Raw genomic sequence first — 17,813 nt, 5'->3', positions numbered from 1 at the left:
GTTATGATTTTGGAGAATGACACCTCTATGTTCTGTATTCAAAATCCTCTTCTTCCTTACGCCCTTTGCTTGTTTCAGTTTGAAGAAAGTTTGCAAAAGAGTGGGCAGTGACAGCCAAGCAATTTTTTTAGTAAAGTAAGCAGTAGAAGGGAGGGTGACCAACTTCTATGTCTTACTCACCGGCATCACAGCTTCGTACCCTTTGAGACACGTCACGTTCACAACCTGGCCTGCTGTATATTTTGTTAGTGTGGGCTCTTGCTTCGCATGCGATGGCACTTCTGTTGTGCAGAGTAAACCTAGAGGTTTAAGAATCATGATGATATTAAGTAAGACATTGATTCACCTGAGGTCCACCATTGTCCTTCTCCAGAATAAATGTGATGTGGCAGTCGTTGTCCACTGCATCAGCTTAATGGAAGCCCAACAGCATGGGCCATGGAGAGAAGAGGGAGATGGGCAGGCATGTGTAAAAATGAGAGGAGAGTAGAAAGACTCAGCAGGAGCATGCCAGGCAAGGAGGGAACTCAACCACACACAGAAAGCACAGGTTAACAAGAGGAAGGAGAGCAAGATTGGATATACATGGGAAGAATGGAGCTATGACCTCGAAGTGAAAGGGAGACTGCTGTGCAGGATAGGAAGTGGCTGGTGGAGGGGTAGGGGAACTAGATACATAGAGAAGATAGGTGGTGGGAGGGGACTTGCAAGCAGAGGGCAGAGTCAAAAGCAGACCTGGACATAGAAGAACAACAGCCCGATACTCCACTGACCAAGCATGGGGAGCGCACATTTCATTTTTCCTCCACAAATTTATTTTAAATGAGTCCAAAACATTCATTATAAAGTACAAATATGAAAATATCATGGATAAAAACTCATAGTTTTCTAGGATGTTGAGAGGAGAAGTGCCAGAAATATTCCGGTTCTTCAGGGTCTAGCGCTGTATGTATATGTATAACCACCGCAGGATGTATGTGCCCATAAAAAACATGGTGTGCTACTTCCCTGGGGCTACTTTCAGCCCTGGATGGGTTGAGGCCTATCCGTTCCTGTTACCTGTCCTCAGCCTAACGTGGGTGTATCCTGCACTGATCCAACCCTGAGGATATGCGCAAGGTGGGACACAGGTAGATGCGTGCTGCTGTCAAGCAGGGGACAGGAGTTTGTTGGAAACTGGGCATGAGTCAAAATGCAGAACAGGAGGTGGGATCAGCGGGTGTAAAATGACCGTAGACCCTAGCGAAAAGAGGGATAGAGAAATTGGAGAAAAAAACATTGGTGTTTGGTAGACAGTGAAAATGAATCATCGTGCAGTGCCCCAGTCTATTACATCAAATAGTGAGAGAATACGCTAGTCTAAAAGCATATATCAAACTAAAATCCAATCACTTGTGGATTGGTGAGGAGTAACAATATGAACAGACTGTGAGTCACAGTGATTTTGAACATGGAACAGTATATTAAGCTCACAAAAAAGCTGAATTTCTGCTTCGAAACAGATCTCAATTCACAAAATCATAATTGATGGCTAATTCAAATCAAATACTTATCAATGTGCAAAAACTGCAAGGGTGCTCGTGGATTGGAGAAATGGGTATTTCTCTTAGATCCCTTTTGGTAGCGGGCAAAGAGTGCACAGACATAATATCGAGTTTTAAATGTCGACATACACAAATATTGAGTTTGAAATATCGCGATGCAGAAATATTGACAGCAAGAATATCATGGTCAAGAATATCGGCTTGAAGGTAAGAATATCTTTTTTGAAAATATCAAAGTCATTAATATAATTTGCAAAAATATAGCTGTTTAACATATCGATGTTTTAATTAGTGTTATGTATTTTAGTGTGGATTTTAATATGATGTGAACAATTTTTTGTATACGTATTGCTTTTGTTTTTTAATATTTGTGTTACATTTTTAGTAGTTATTCATTGTATTTTAATTACATTTTGCATTTTCTAGTTCTGTAGCGGGTTGTGGGTTTATAGGAGAAAAGGGTGGGAAGTAATTTAATTATAATAAATATATTGAAATGTTTGTATTTATTAGTATTTATTTAATTTAGATTTTATAGTGTTAACTGTGGGAATTAATTTAGTATTAAATAATAATTAATTGGTTGATAATTATTATTAATTAATTCATTGGTAATTATGTTAATTGTGCCATTTTTTTAGGAGTAAGTCGTGGGTTTATAGGGGAATAGGGTGGGAAGTAATTTAATCATAATAAAGTTATTAATATTTGTATTTATTGTGGAGAAGCGTGGCTCAGTGGTTAGAGGCGGCAGACCCGGAAGCTGAGATCGACCGTGGACCAGGGTTCGATTTCCCGCCTCGGCGGGTCTCGGGCTCAAAAAATCCACGGACTCGACAATTCTCGCTCCGGTGCCTACTCAACTCACGGGGTCACACTCTGCGACTCTGGGCAATAGCTTGCTTAATCTCCACTACGGCCCCTCGCGGCGGGATGCCTGGCTTTCACCTTGTGGACACCCTGCCGGGGTTTCTCACAGGGGAATACCAGGACGGGTTCCCTAAGCAAGCGCTTAGAAACCGTGTCGGTGATTTGCGCTATATAAATACATGTACATTTACATTTACATTAATAAATATTTAATACATATATTATCGTGTTAATTAAGAGAATTAATTTATTATTACTTATGTATAAATTGCTTGTTAATTACTAATAATGAATTGATAAATAATTATGTTAATTGTTGGATTTTTTTAGGGGAGGGTGGTGGGGTTTATAGGGGAATAGTGTGGGAAGCAATTTAATTATAATTAAAATGTAAATATGTCCATTGTGTAATACATTTTAGATGTGAGTTGTGGGGTTTATAGGGGTAAAGGGTGGGAAGTAAAATGTTTTAATTTAATTAATAGGTTGTTGTTAATTGCTGTTAATTTATTAATGTAAAATTAGTCAAGGAAATTGTGTAATGATTTTTAGGTGTGGGTTGTGCTGTTTATTGGGGTAGAGGGTGGAAAGTAAGTTATGTTTAATTAATTATTTGAGCATTAATATTAATTCATCAATTCATAAAGATGTATGGTAATTGTTTATTTTTATTTTGTGTATGGCTTTCAGTTTTTTAGGGGTAATGTTTGGGGAGTAAATGAATTTCCATCTGTTTTAATTTGTTTTTTAAATTAATTATATTTCTTTAATTGATAAGTAATTATGTTAATTATGGAGGAATATATTTTTTTATTTAGATGTGTGTTGTGAATTTTGTTGTGTTATAGGGTAGAAAATAAAAAAGATTACATTTATGTAATAATTAATGCTGTTGAATATAAATATAAAGAAATCATTTCTATTGAAAATAATTTTTTGAAATTTTTTTAAAATTTTTAAAAGAATTTTTTTTTTAGGTATTTGTTAGATTTTTTTAACATTATAATATGTTTTATCTTTTGTACATTTTTTATAATTTTATATATGTTCTCTTTTTTTGTTTTTTAAAGTATTGTTGTACTTGATATTTTGTTTGTTTTAAATTTTTAACTGACGCTAATGGGAATATGAATTTTTACCCCTCTGCTATCCAACAATTTCTCTACTGTTGCACTCACTGGAGATAGTAATTTTTATCCCGTCGCTATCCAGCGCTTTCCTTACTGTTGCACTCACTGGAGTGGGAATAGTAATTTTTACCCCTTCGCTATCCAACATTTTCCGTACTGATGCACTCACTGGAGTGGGAATAATAATTTTCACCCCTCCCCTATCCAACACTTTCCCTACTGGTGCACTCAATGGAGTGGGAATATTAATTTTTACCCCTCTGCTATCCAACACTTTCCCTACTGTTGCACTCAAAGGAGTACATAATTTAAGTTTAAAGACTAATACATATTAAAAAGTTTAAATTTATAATATAATGTTTTTATTACATTTTATATTATAAGTGTATATATATATATATATATATATATATATATATATATATATATATATATATATATATATATCCAAACAACCTCCTTCACGAATGACGAAGCAGGAGCCCAAGGGGACAGGTAAGAAAAGCTTTATTTCACAGGTTTCAGTTCCAATGGCGGCGAATGCATTTCGGCTAATGCCTTCATCAGAGCCCAACACCGGATAAGTCAATCACTGTGCGTTGTTCCTTGCTGCCTGTAAGTAGTTGCCGAGGGTCCGCTCCTCCCCCTCTCAATGCCGATCACCTATTGCAGGTCGTCTGTGCTACCACAAACTACAACTCCCAGGGTGCCAAATGTTCAAGCAACACAGGTCGGTGAAAAATAGGGGGAGAGATAATGATGAAAAAGTTCTCCGTAGCGGAACCCCAATAAGGCAGGGCACGATGACTCACTCTGCTGTTCCCTGAAGACAAAGCCCCTCCTCGGGACCCCTCGTATCGCCACAGCCACCAGTGCCAGGAGACCAATGGACAGGGGCTAAATGCCAAAAGCAAAATGCCGCAATAGAGGTAAGATACCTCAACTGCTCGCGTTCTCCTGTTCCCAGGGCGGGTACCGGGCATATCCCAAACAGGAAAAACCAAACAATGCCGCAAGGCGTGCCAGCTATTGTCCGGACCCAAGAGTGTGACGAGGGCTCCTGAAATGTGCCGCTGGTTGGCTCATGTAAAGTCTCCAAACAACCTCCCTCACGAATGACAAAGCAGGAGCCCAAGGGGACAGGTAAGAAAAGCTTTATTCCACAGGTTTCAGTTCCAATGGCGGCGAATGCATTTCGGCTAATGCCTTCATCAGCGCCCAACACCAGATAAGTCAATCACTGTGCGTTGTTCCTTGCTGCCTGTAAGTAGTTGCCGAGGGTCTGCTCCTCCCCCTCTCAATGCCGATAACCGGTTGCAGGTTGTCTGTGCTACCACGAACTACAACTCCCAGGGTGCCAAATGTTCAAGCAACACAGGTCGGTGAAAAATAGGGGGAGAGATAATGATGAAAAAGTTCTCCGTAGCGGAACCCCAAAAAGGTAGGGCACGATGACTCACTCTGCTGTTCCCTGAAGACAAAGCCCCTCCTCGGGACCCCTCGTATCGCCACAGCCACCAGTTCCAGGAGACTAATGTGCAGGGGCTAAATGCCAGAAGCAAAATGTCACAATAGAGGTAAGATACCTCAACTGCTCGCGTTCTCCTGTTCCCAGGGCGGGTACCGGGCATATCCCAAACATATATATATATATATTTATTTGTACTTTTTATATATATATTTATAAAATTGAAAACATAATTGTTTATTAATTGTTTTGAAGTAAATATATATATACGTATTAATATTTATATATTACATTTTATATATATATATATATGTTTAGATTATTTTAAATTAAATGTATTTCTTATATTTGTTGAAATGTATATTAAATCCCCCCCCAAAAATGTTACGTTATTTTATTATTTAATATATTTAACATAATTTTTTACATATATAAAAAAATCGATATTTTGTACATCGATGTTTATGACGCGATATTTGTGTATGGGGATATTTTGGGCGTCTATATATCATCAATGAACCGCGGGCAATGTACATGTGGTGAACATCCACAAACTTGCAAGTCAGTGTGCATTTACACAAATGTGTCACATCCCCAGACTTACTCTATAAACTAACACCTGAAAATGTAAAGAGAAGAGATATAGAAAGTGTGGAAAAGTGCCCATAGCACTCCCAATTTGTCATTATGTGTAAGGGGAGAAATTGCTTCACATGGAAAATGTTTGTCATGTGCAGGAAAAAGGCAAACAAAACAATCATAAAAAATCCATTTTCCCCTAACCCTGCTCCTCAGGATTGTCCAGCGTAAGGTTAGGAGCATCAGAAGAATGGAAGGAAGGAATATTTAAAGGACACTTTTTCTGTGCATCCTCTTGAAACTTTAGTGGTCAATGAAAAGGTTGCAGATATCCATATTACATGACTTTATGACTTATCTGTGAACTCTGCATGTCATGGTTTGCCTACGTCTTTAGAGAAGATAGCATAAACTCCCCTTTGTAGATCAACATTGATTTAAACAAGGTTTCCATCTTAAAAATGATAAACTATCTAAAAATGGCCGACAGCCAGGCGCTCACCTAGTGGCATTCATCCCCTCAGTGACATGCAAAGGTCAAGAGGTCTTAGCCTTCTTTAGGATAGGAAGACAAGTGAGACTGTGATGAGAAAAATTAGGATTTAGTTATGAAGATTACCTCTTGTGATCAGGCAACTCCCGCTCTCCCAGCCGTGCCTTTATCATTATATGGCTCTAGTGTTTCTGAGGTGCCTCACTTCAGCCCTAGCTGGTTTCCATTGCCAGTCATTTCACATGCAAGTCTCCAATCGAATAGTATAGTGTGAATCTCTTCCTGGTTTGCGGTCCAGGAACCACGCACTGCATTGGCCAACCTGTAGCTGTCTCATCAGCTGTGATAGAGGCACAAACTGCTTGGCCTGTCACCACTATAAGATGTAAACACCTGAAAAATGCCCTGTCCTGATCCTAACTGGGATAGACCATTCTTATAAGCAATGACTGTAGTGGTCTAACTCAAAGTAGCCAATGGCAGAAAGTGGCTGGACCAAAGGGCCCCTGTATAAATTTAAGACATGGAATCAAGCAAACAGCAAGAGCAGTGATTAGTTAGACCTAAAAACATAGTTGCAGACAAAAGGGTTGGGAGGATGTCAATCTGTGGAAGGGAAAAGGGAGGCAACCTACAGACTGCAACTGGAAAAGAGAAGTCAAGAGTTGCATTTTGGAGCAATGCCATCAGCACCAGTAAGCAACGGTGAGTAGATGGTCACCGAGGCTAGCATCGTTTGTGCTATGTAAAACAAAGAGAGAGAGAAAGGGATTTCAACTACGTGGAGGGGAATACTCCTGGTCCCCTTAATGGTCAAATAAACAAACAAATGGAGGAGTACCACCCTAAGGGGCACATGCATCATTGGTTTTTGCATTCGCAAACGGTGCGAATAGCAAAATTCGGCCGTTTGCGAATGCAAATCCAATTTTTGAGATGCATCAAGTTTTTTTTTGCAATTTAAGAAATCGCAATTTTTTTGCGATTTCATAAATTGCGATTGCATTTAAGAAATCGCAATTTTGCAATTTCTTAAATTCAATGCATCATTTTAAAAAAATTGCGAATTCACAAATTAGAAGTGGTAAATTACCATGAAGTCAACCTTCATGTTAATTTGCGAAAAGTTTCAAAAATGCACAAAAGTGCCTTTTTGAAACTTTCATTTTACACAAACACATGCCCTTGGGGCATGTATGTGTGAAAAATCGACTTCATGTTACATTTCAGGGGTGCAGGGGGGGTCCTTTGGACCCCCCTGCACCCTTGAAATTGCATTCTCATTTTGCGATTCCTCAATTGCGAATCGCAAAATGAGAATGCCTTCCCAATGATTCCTATGGGCCTCTAGGGCCATAGGAATCAATGTAAAGGGATTCCTTATTTGCGATTCGCAAAATTGGGAATCGCAAATAAGGAAAAATAAGAAATCGCAAAAATATTTGCCAATTTTTAATGCATAGGTATTTGCGATTTCTAAATTGCGACTCCTTAATTTTCGCAATTTAGGAATCGCAAATACCAACAGTGATGCATGTGGGCCTAAGACCTGAAGAGGTCTCAGTTGACTGGGAGGGGGAGAAGAAGCAAAAGAAAAAGAAAAGGGAATTGTCCTTTTCTAAGAAGACCCCTCACTCACCAACCTGGTTGGTGACATGCTTCATCATCGGGGTCCCACCCGAACAGGAGAGTGTCGTCCGGGTGTGCTGTGACACCTGACTACAGTGGAGCGGGTTTTTTTTGTGTGGAGTTGTGAGTGTAAAAAAGTTAATTAAAAATTGTCCTGGTATAACTCAGTAGAAAAAACGTTTATTCTTGAGCTACTGGACAATATTAAAAATGTTTGTCAGATACATGTATGGATATTATTGGTCCATTCTTATCTATAAATAGTGAAAAGAAGTGCAAAGTGACGGTCTACATGTTTCAACCTGTAACAGGAAATTGCCAGGTTTTCGTCAGGACCAGAGTGCGTGACCTGGGTGGTATACACACGCTAAGGTGTACCCTGCCCTCGATCACCAAATGCCAACTGTATACTTACAGTTGGCGCCCTTTCATCCAGTGTAAGAAAGAGAAAAATCTGGAATTTCCAGATTAGTGTGCCTCATGGGAGTTGGGATCGTATCGCTAACCCTATTGACACTATTGTGCCCGAGTTGAACGACTGCTGCTGCTGGGAGCGGAGGTCGCATACTAGGCGCAGCAGCAGTCGTCCAGTAGCTCAAGAATAAAAGTTTTTTCTACTGAGTTATACCAGGACAATTTTTATTTCACTTTTTTACACTCACAACTCCACAGCACAGCACACCCGGATGGCACTCGGCTGTTCGGGTGGGACCCCGATGATGAAGCATGTCAACAACCAGGTTGGTGAGTGAGGGGTCTTCTTAGAAAAGGACAACTCCCTTTTCTTTTTCTTTTGCTTCTTCTCCCCCCTCCCCCCCCCACTCAACTGAGGCCTCTTCAGGTCTTAGGGTGGTACTCCTCCATTTATTTGTTTATTATTTGTGCTATGCCAGCAAACCTGCTCTGGGCTTCTTAATATATGACACAATGATAGTGCACTGTCTTTATTTGATTCTGGAGCATTTCTTTCTATGTCAGACTGACAGTCACTATTTATGTACATAGACTATATAGCACCAGCGCACTTTACACCCACTTATCTCACTTGCACTGCGCACCTGCACCGCTTGAGATAACCTTTTTATCTTTAAATTCACTTGTTTATGAAATTTCAATGATTTTTTCTGCTGTTGAACAAATTGAATACAATTGTTTTGGTTTGAAATGGAATCAGTCTGTTGATGGTTAAACCAATATTTTCAGAAGTAGAGGTTCACACTTCCCCCTCAATGGACCACTGTTTTTCTTTATCACTTAATTACCCAGGTCCCAGGGTTCCTGGGTTCCCCTTGTTCATTTATATACTGGGCTTCTAGACTCAGTATGTTTTTTGCACTGTTGTTAATGCAAATATTTTATTTAATATTGCTGTTTTTTATCATTATATAATTAGTATATAGTTCTTTCATAATTACAATTGTTATAATTACATTACTTTTACTTTAACTTAAATGCCATTATTGTTATTTTTATTTTCTCATTTGTATAATTTTTCTTATTTTGATTTCTAATAGTGTTATTACTTCTAGTTTTAATTTTGCTTATTATCATTACCGCTAACATTACAACACAACACTCACCCGTCTTTTCGCAGGATGCCTTGTCTTTTCCCAAAGTGTACCCGTGGGCACATGAGCAAAAGTAGCCCTCGGGGTGGCTGTGGCAGTAGTGTGCGCAGGGTATGATGCTGTTGGCACATTCATCGAAGGCTGGTCAGTAAAAGAAAGAAAGAAAGGGCATGTTTTGGGGAAGGTTACTACACAAACAACTCTGTTTGATGAGAATTTTTATTCCACATCAGCTACAACAATATCTAACATAACAAAAGGTAACATAACGATCAGGTGGACCTAAAATCACCATTGGAACATGCGCATGTTATATAAGTAGCAGACTGTAACTGAAGCTCAACCCTATGACAGTAAACACAAAAGTACAAATGTACGAAGAATTTTACTGCTCGCAAACTGCCCATCCAGCCAATTTCGACCGTCAAAATGCTTTTTGGCATGTACAGACCCTATTTTGCAAGTCAATAACCTATTACCCACTCACAAAATAGGGTTTGCTAGTCGCTACTAGGAAGGGGTGTGTTCAGGGTGTCCCTTCCTAATAGAAAGTTGCACTGGTATGTAGGAATGTTTTGCGACCAGGAATGCAGTCACATCACATTTGCAGTTACCACCAACTTCAAGTTGGTGGCAAGCCATTCGCAAACTGGAAGGGGTCCCAAGAGACCCTTTCCCCTTCGTCAATGGTCGTTCATCATTTTTTAGAGCAACACTGCCCACTCTATAACACTGAAAATATAACTTTTCAATTTCTTTTAAAAATACATCCATTTTCCTTTAAGGAAAACGGGATACATTTCCCAAAAATACTGCTTTATTCAAAAAGCAGACACCGACATAGTGGTCTGCTGATCCCAGCAAGTCACCATCCCTGCGAGTGCCAACCATTCCCAGTGGGTCGCAAATTATGACCTGCCTCTTCAACATTAATGAGGCAGGTTCCTTGCGACCCATTTGGGAATCGCAAACAGTGACTCAGGCACTGTTGTACCATAGAGATTGTGACTCACAATTTGTGGGTCGATAAAGTTTGCAAATTATGAGTTACAGTCTCTAATGGCCGTACATCTGGCCCATAATCCCTGTATGCTTCCTGAGGACTAGAAGACAGCCTTCATCACCCTCCTTCTTTGTTGCAATGCTTATGTATTGGGCAACTGACTCAGCCATGGGCATGTTACTGGTGTCTAATGTTAGTCTCATAGGTTCCCTCACTGTCCTTATGCCATTGTTATTGAGAAATGGTATGAGCCAAACCATGTTCAACAGCTGCATAAATGGCAGACGGGAAGGCTATGATTTGGGGATTCTTTAGGGTGTGCTTCCACACAGCCAAGTATTCGACTCCCTTGCACCAAACGACCGCCAGCATGTTGCTGTGGCGAGTGGCAACTAATCCACCATGAAATTCAGTACCACCGTCACATATCTGCTTGCTAAATATTGGTGAGATACAGTGCTTAAATTGTACAAGAACAAGTGCCAGGGCCCAACTTTTTTGTCAGCAACCCGCAGCCTGTACTGTTGAAGGTCGGGGTACAGAATACCAAGGATGCATAGTCTTGATTCCACTTCATGCCTCTTTTATCCACCACCAAACTCTAACTGCTCTTTTACCTCAACCTTGCAGGTTCTTTTTCATCCATACTTTCTCCCTTTGTGACTGGTTAACCATCTTTCTCTTCCTCCAGCTTTAATGTTTTTTTCTTTCTTAATCTGGATCAAGGTTTCTTGAGAAGAATTAAGTGCCAGTCCCCAAAAATAGGAGGCAGTGGACTTGGACATAAACCACTGACTCAAATTAAGAAATAGCCCCCAAATCCTACAGTCGATTTGTTTCCCAAGTAGGCCATGTGGCTTGCCCCTACCTGTTAGAGATCTCTATTTAGAAACATGCCCGTGGTCATGTCCTGTGACATGACAATGTCCTTTTTTTCTAGGCTCTCAGAGTCCTCTACCAGCTTCCTAAGCCAAGCTCTATTAGTCTGGTTTGGACTAGTCCCACCCACTGCAACTACTGCCTACACTTCCAACTTCCTCAAGTTGTTACATGCTCATCTGTAGAATTTCTACACAGGTTTGCCTGGAGTCTCGGCCAAAAATCTAGCTGCTTGAGTTTGGCCAGATCCTCGACTGATGTCACTCTCAACTCCCCACTCAAGGCTGTAAGAGGGGTCACTCTGCCTACCCTCAAGAAGCTTGTGAGGAAGACATTTTGTATTCTTACCAGCCATTTGACCCAAAGTCATCCCCAGAGGCGAGTCCCATATAGTCCGTTCCCAATCGCTGTAAGTAAGTAAAGTCCACATTTGTAAAGTGCACAATCACCCGTAAGGGTCTCTAGGCGCTGGGGGCCGTCGGGAAGATTAAGCGAGCTACTGCCCAGAGTCACATGGTGCTGGGCTAACCTGCCGCCGGAGCCGGGTAATCGAACCGTGGTCCCCAGATTCCAGCGTCAGTCGCCCTGGCCGCGGCGCCACACCTCTCCCTTTTGCTGTTTGTCTACTTCCTGGAAAACTCATGTAGCTGCTAAGTTTTCTGTATGGAAGTGTTCATTTACCCGGCTGCCGGACAAAAAGTACAAAATCTCTGCTATTTACCCAGCAGTCGGCAAAATAGTACGTTATCTCTGCTGTTTAGCTGGCGATAAACTAAATAGTAGAGAGGATCTACAATTTGAGAAGCAGCTAGAAAAATAGTGTGAAAAATAGTCCTAACTTTACTACTCCTAAACTGAGAAAAATCCTAACTTTAAGACTTTCGGTATTCACAGAAGGCATTTAGGAGTCCTAAATTTAGTAGTCCTAACTTTACTACTCTTAAACTGAGAACAATCCTAACTTTAAGACTTTCGGTATTCATTAGGACTCCTAACTTCTGTGAATACTGAAATTAGTAAGTGCCTTCTGTGAATACCAAGATGAGTAAGTGCCTTCTGTGAATACCAAAATGTTAGTAAGTTTAGGAATTTGTCTTAAGTTAGTTCTGTGAATCGAGCCCATTGTGTTTTTTTAATGTTCATGATTCTCCTTTTGATGATTTTTTTAGGGCTGGCCTCATTTTGGTCTTCTTATGGAAGGCCTTTTGTTAGATTTAGGCTTCGGTTTAAGGGGGTTTGTGCTTGCTTAGTATTTCAAATCTGGGAACACAGCAGCAGTCAACAAGCAGGAGCAAATAGGGAATGCAGACAGATAGGTGGTATCTGGGCCCCAGAGGGAGGGACACGTACAGTAGGTAATTGCTGTTTGGGGCACAGTGTTTTAGCGCACTTGCAGGAGGCAAATTGAGCGAGACACTGTAATGGGGCTTCTATGGAATGGGGAAGTGAAAGCAGACAGGTAAGTAATTCAACTGGGTAATTCACAGGCAGCATTCACTCTCTTGCCTGTGAATAAACACACTTTTTCATCCTATTCACCCAGCAGATTACGTTTAGGGCATTGATGCTTAATGGTCCCATGTCACAAGCAGCCCTTTCACCCACACTGACAATTTTGTCACCTGCACAATGCATCTTGGGAATGTTTGTTTTGATTTTTAACAAGTTATGCAATTTTTAAGTGGGCAAGGTCCTCTCTCTACCGGGCCCCCATTTCTGTACTTGACAGTGTTATCCAAGCAAAAGTAATCTGGAAGCCAAAAGAATAAAAATCTGTGTGCTAGGCTTGGGGGCTGTACCTGACTAAAGTCATTGTGGAGGGGGCAGGAAGCAGTAGGAGGATTAAAAGTAGGAGAATAAGGGCGAAAAGGGAAACCACTAGGAGGGCAAGGGGACCAGAGTCACAAGGACTAGAAAAGAAGAGCCAGGCCCAGGGAGATCTAATCTATGAGGACCAGAGTTACCAATGCCAGAGGGAACCAGGAACAAATAGACGATGAGGAACAGGACAATGAAAAACAGCACTAGTGGTACAAGGACCAGGATGAGAAGGATCAGGAGGGCCAGGAAAATGTGGAACAGAAGGATCTCGACCCAGTAGACAAGGGGCCGAAGGAATAGAAGGGCCAGAGGCCCTGGACCATAATGACAAGGAGGGCTATGAGGGCATGTGCATACCGACCAGGACCTAAGTGACGTGGACGACCAAGGCCAGGAGTAGCAGACCCAAGTAGACAGGCCAAAGAGGACTAGTACCAGGAGACTAACGGAGAGAAAGACTAGAGACAGGAGGGCACAGACCACAGACATCACATCAAGGAGGAGCAAGGGGTCAGGAGCAACATGACTAGGACCAGGAAGACAACAACCACAAAGGAGGAGGGCTAGCAGGACCTGGAGATTATCGATTAGAAACGACGAGTAAGATGAAGTCCAGTGGGACCAGGATCAGAGGGTCCAGGAGTGTCAGACTCAGAGGGATCCTAGATCAGGGCGACAAGAACTAGATGAACCAGGTGGACTAGGAGGACCAGTACCAGAGGGATAAGGAGGACCAGGCCCAATAGGACCATTACTAGGAGGACCATGATAGAGAGGCCCATTGTCAGATGAACACAAACAAAGTAGAATAGGCAAACCTGGAGACCAGGAGGACTAGTAGGAGTAAGATGGAGCAGGAGGGCCAGACAAACTAAGGCCAGTGGATCTAGCATTAGAAGACCTGTTACATGAGGGCCAGACAAAGGAGTAACTGAGCTAAGACCAGGGCTACATGGACCAAGGTTACCAGGATCAGAAGGATTAGGAACAGGCAAACGATGGGACTAGATCAACCAGAGGAGCCACACCAGGAGGACTGATGGAACAGAATTAGGGTGAGGAGGATGAAAAGGTCCAGGACCGAGAGCCTGTGAAACAGAAGACCCAGGATCCAAGGGTCTAGGGCTAGAACTGCATGGGAATGACGACCAGTCAAACCAGGAACAGGAAGTACAGGGCCAGAAAGTTCTTAGACTAGCATGAACCAGAGGTCAAGGAACATCAGAACTAGGGAAGGCTAGGATGATCTGTGACAGGACAAGTTATTGCAGAGCCATGTGGGTAAGGAGTAGGAGGGCCAGGGCCAGGAAGATCAGGACCAGAATGAAAAGGACTAAGAAGATCAGGACCTGAAGGGAAATGGCCAGTATGTCTAGGATACTAGGATAAGAAGGACAAGAAATAGAAAGACCGAGTTGGGCACTCAGAACACCAGAGCAAGAAGACTTAGTAAACTAAAAGAAACATGACCAGGCATACTAGAAACAGGGCTAAGAAAGTCATGAAAGTCAAGATCTAGGGGGCCAGGGTTGGAATTACCAAGTGGGGCAGATCAACCATTACCAGAAACAGGACCAGGATGAGGAGGATCCGAGGTACGAAGGCCAACCTGCAGCTGGAAGACCAAGTGAAATGGAGAGTGGTGTGCAGGATTACTTGGACCGGAATGACCAGGCTCCAGAGGTCCCTAACAAGGAGAACCTGGATCAAAAGGACCTGGATCAATGGCTTCAGTACCAGTAGGATTAAATGCCAAGGAACAGAGTCAAGCGATCAAGGACGTCAGTATTGCAGGTTTCGAGGTTAGACCTAATGAGATCAGACAACCAAAATAAAAGAGCTTTTTGGAACCTCTTGAAGTGGTCCTAATAGGGTGGTTTTGACTGGGTTTTTTCCCCCCTGTCCAATGATTACGCTGCCCTTGTTTTCTTTCTTTTTTTGCTCTCGGCAAATCCAGATATATCAGTCCGTGTCCTGTATATGGATATACATGCCCTACAAGGTAGCTCTCCTTGTGTCTCTGTACGAAGGTCTTGGAGTTCCTGACACTACCGATTGGCGGGGGCTATTCACAAACAAGCCAGGCCATCCAGTTTACTGAGGCAGTGTGTGTCACTTTCTTCAGACTTTAACGGAACAACCAGGGTAGATTATGAGGACCAAAAAAAAAGGAAAAAAAAAAAAAGAGATCAAGGACAACCTAATCCAGGAGGACCAAGAGTAAGAATGCCAGGATACGAGAAACAAGATGGACCATTACTTGCAGTACCAGGGCTAGGAGGTTGACAGTGAGAAGAGCCAGGACAATGTGACCAGTACCAAGAGAACCACAAATGAACAGGGCCAGATCAACCAAGACTGGAGGAACCAGGAAGGGCAATGATGGTAAAAAGGCAATATTTATGATACCAAGCACAATAGGACAAGAAGGACCTGGGCGACCAAGACCAAGATAGCAGGTGGGTTAGGTCCAACAGAACTAGATCCAGGAGAAACCAAACTATAAGGAACAGGATGAAGAGGAGCAGGGACAATAGACACAGAACCTCAAGAAGTTCAAGGACTATGCAAAACAAGAATAGCATGACTTGGTTGGAAGGGCCAGGTAATTGAGACCAGAAACACAGGCAGCCAGAGTCAGAAGGAAAAGTTCTAAGAGGACCAGGAAACAAAATACTAAGGGGGGCAGGAAGATCAGGTAAAAGAAGATCAGGACCTTGAGTACAAAGACCAGGAGGAACAGGGTGTTGAGGAAAAGGAGGAGCAGGGACATCAGGACTGGGATGGTCAAAGCATGGAGGTCCTCCCCAAAGGGCTAGGAACAGGATTGTCAGGAAGATGAGTAACAGGGTGGCAGGCCCGGAGGAGCAAATACAGAGGGACTTTTATGAGTATGTGTGGCAGCATGAGGACACGCAACAGGAAGACCAGGGCCAAGAGGATCAAGACCAGATCCAGGAAGACAAGATCCAGACCACTAGGACCTGTGGCCAGAATAGGCAAGGAAGACAAGGGACTCAGTACCTAGAATACCAGGAGGACCAGAACCAGAACCAGAGCAAGGAAGAGTAGAAGGATCAGCACCAAGAGGGTTCACGCCATTGAGTGCAGTGATTGCCAGAAGGACCCTGAGGGCAAGGACAGTCAGAAGAACAAGGATGATGCAAGGCAGGAAGACAAGAGCTAAGAGGGCAAGGTCGAAGAGGGCCAGGGCACAAGAGGCCAGGTAGACCGAGGGGGCCAGCAGGACGAAGATCTGATGCACTGGGAATCAGATGAGCAGGGTGAGAAGAATCAGAAGAACAAGGTTAAATCAATGAGGGTCAAGAGGATCGGGAAATAAAAAGATAAGCTAGGAGAACGGAGGAAAAGAACAGGATGGCCAAATGGATGAGAACCCAGAGGATTAGGCATACAAAGACCCAAAAGAGGAGGACCTGAAAAAAAGGATCAAGTCTAGTGGGAACAAAACCAGGAAGTGAACAAGGACTGTGAGGACCAGGAATAGGAAGACCATTGCTAGGCAAAGCACACAGTCAGGCTACTTCTCGTTTCGTTTCATAAACTTTTATTCGATTGCCACTTATTATTGCAACCATAAAAAGTACAAAGACATTAAAATTATACATTTGTAAAAAACGTTTAGAAGCAGGTCAATCATGTTATACACGAGAAAGAGAAACACATTTACTTGAAAAACGTTAGCTATAATATGAATTACTCATAATTACGTCGATATTTAATGCAAGCTTTTAAAAAGTTGGCTGTGTACTTCGCTATAAAACTTGACTCAAGAGATTGCAAGGACAAAAATGCTGGGCGACAGGATCTTAAGCCCATTAGTCGCAGTAGGGGCAGGATCCAGACCTTCCTAGGAAAAGTATAATATTTACAGAAGAAAACAATATGTAATGTTGATTGAGGGGAAAGATCATCGCAGGGACAAGGAATGATTGTCGGAGACCAGTCTTGGGAATTTGGGAAGGTTACAAGCCGGAAAAAGGAATTAAAACGAAACCTTGTCAGAAGGTACTTTTCGTAATTATTCAAATGGAAGGTCAAGTACGGTTGAATACCCAGATACTTCTGGACGGCAACGATTTGAGAATTTGCGGGTTTCATCAGTTCTATCGAGCATAGAAGAGCTCTTAAATGGCACAAACACAGCTTTTTTAGTTCTTTCCTCGAGATGTCGCCCATACTGGGAGGATCCTGGAAAAAACTGCTACGGGCCATGTCCCGGCAAAAGTTCCTTATATATACAAGCCAGGGTATTTTTTCCCAGTTATCAAGGGCCAAACAGTCCAAGATTAATGAGCGGGTTAGGTGGCACTCCTCTTTAGTCCATAAGAGCATAGGTTGGCAGCGAATGGTGTCTGTGATGTAATCCATACCCAATTCGGCTAGCAAGGCATAGATTGGGGCACTTTGTGGTAGTGCCAACAAATACTTAGCAAACCCATTTTCAACAGTTTGAAGGGGGTTTATCGGTCCATAGCCCCAAACCCCTGCACCATACGTTGCCACACTGTGACACTTAGCGTAATAGATGGTAAGAAGTTCAGGAGGAGCCGGTTTCCCCAGTTTCCTTGAGAAGGTGACTAGGGCTGCCGTTGCTCTCTGGTTGTGTTTTTTTCTTCATGTCACCCCTCCAGAATGGGAGGCTTAATAGATTTCTTTTGAATAATCTATTGTATGAATCCATCTTGCTTCAACAATTATTACTTTGCTCGCTTTACTTTTGAAAACCTTTAAAAGACATTACTGTTTGTTACGTGTGCACAGGACTTGTTTGTATTTAATTGGGTGGGCTCTGACCACCCCTCACA

The 17,813-nt window shown here is 42.2% G+C and overlaps 1 protein-coding gene across 1 annotated transcript in view; it reads right to left on the bottom strand.

The window, feature by feature from the left end:
• LOC144768092 (complement C1s subcomponent-like) overlaps positions 1–17,813 on the bottom strand; it is a 45,129-nt gene that overhangs the window by 9,293 nt on the left and 18,023 nt on the right. The window contains exons 4-5 of the mRNA XM_078651477.1: positions 9,294–9,422; positions 181–299 (exon numbers count right to left, since the gene is read on the bottom strand). Of these exons, the coding sequence (XP_078507603.1) occupies positions 181–299; positions 9,294–9,422 (248 nt within the window). The remainder of the gene's footprint in view (positions 1–180; positions 300–9,293; positions 9,423–17,813) is intronic.

Source organism: Lissotriton helveticus, chromosome 7, assembly GCF_964261635.1.
Source record: "Lissotriton helveticus chromosome 7, aLisHel1.1, whole genome shotgun sequence".
Taxonomy (NCBI): domain Eukaryota; kingdom Metazoa; phylum Chordata; class Amphibia; order Caudata; family Salamandridae; genus Lissotriton; species Lissotriton helveticus.
Note: the sequence above shows the minus strand (reverse complement) of the source record. Positions and strands in the feature narration are given on the sequence as shown.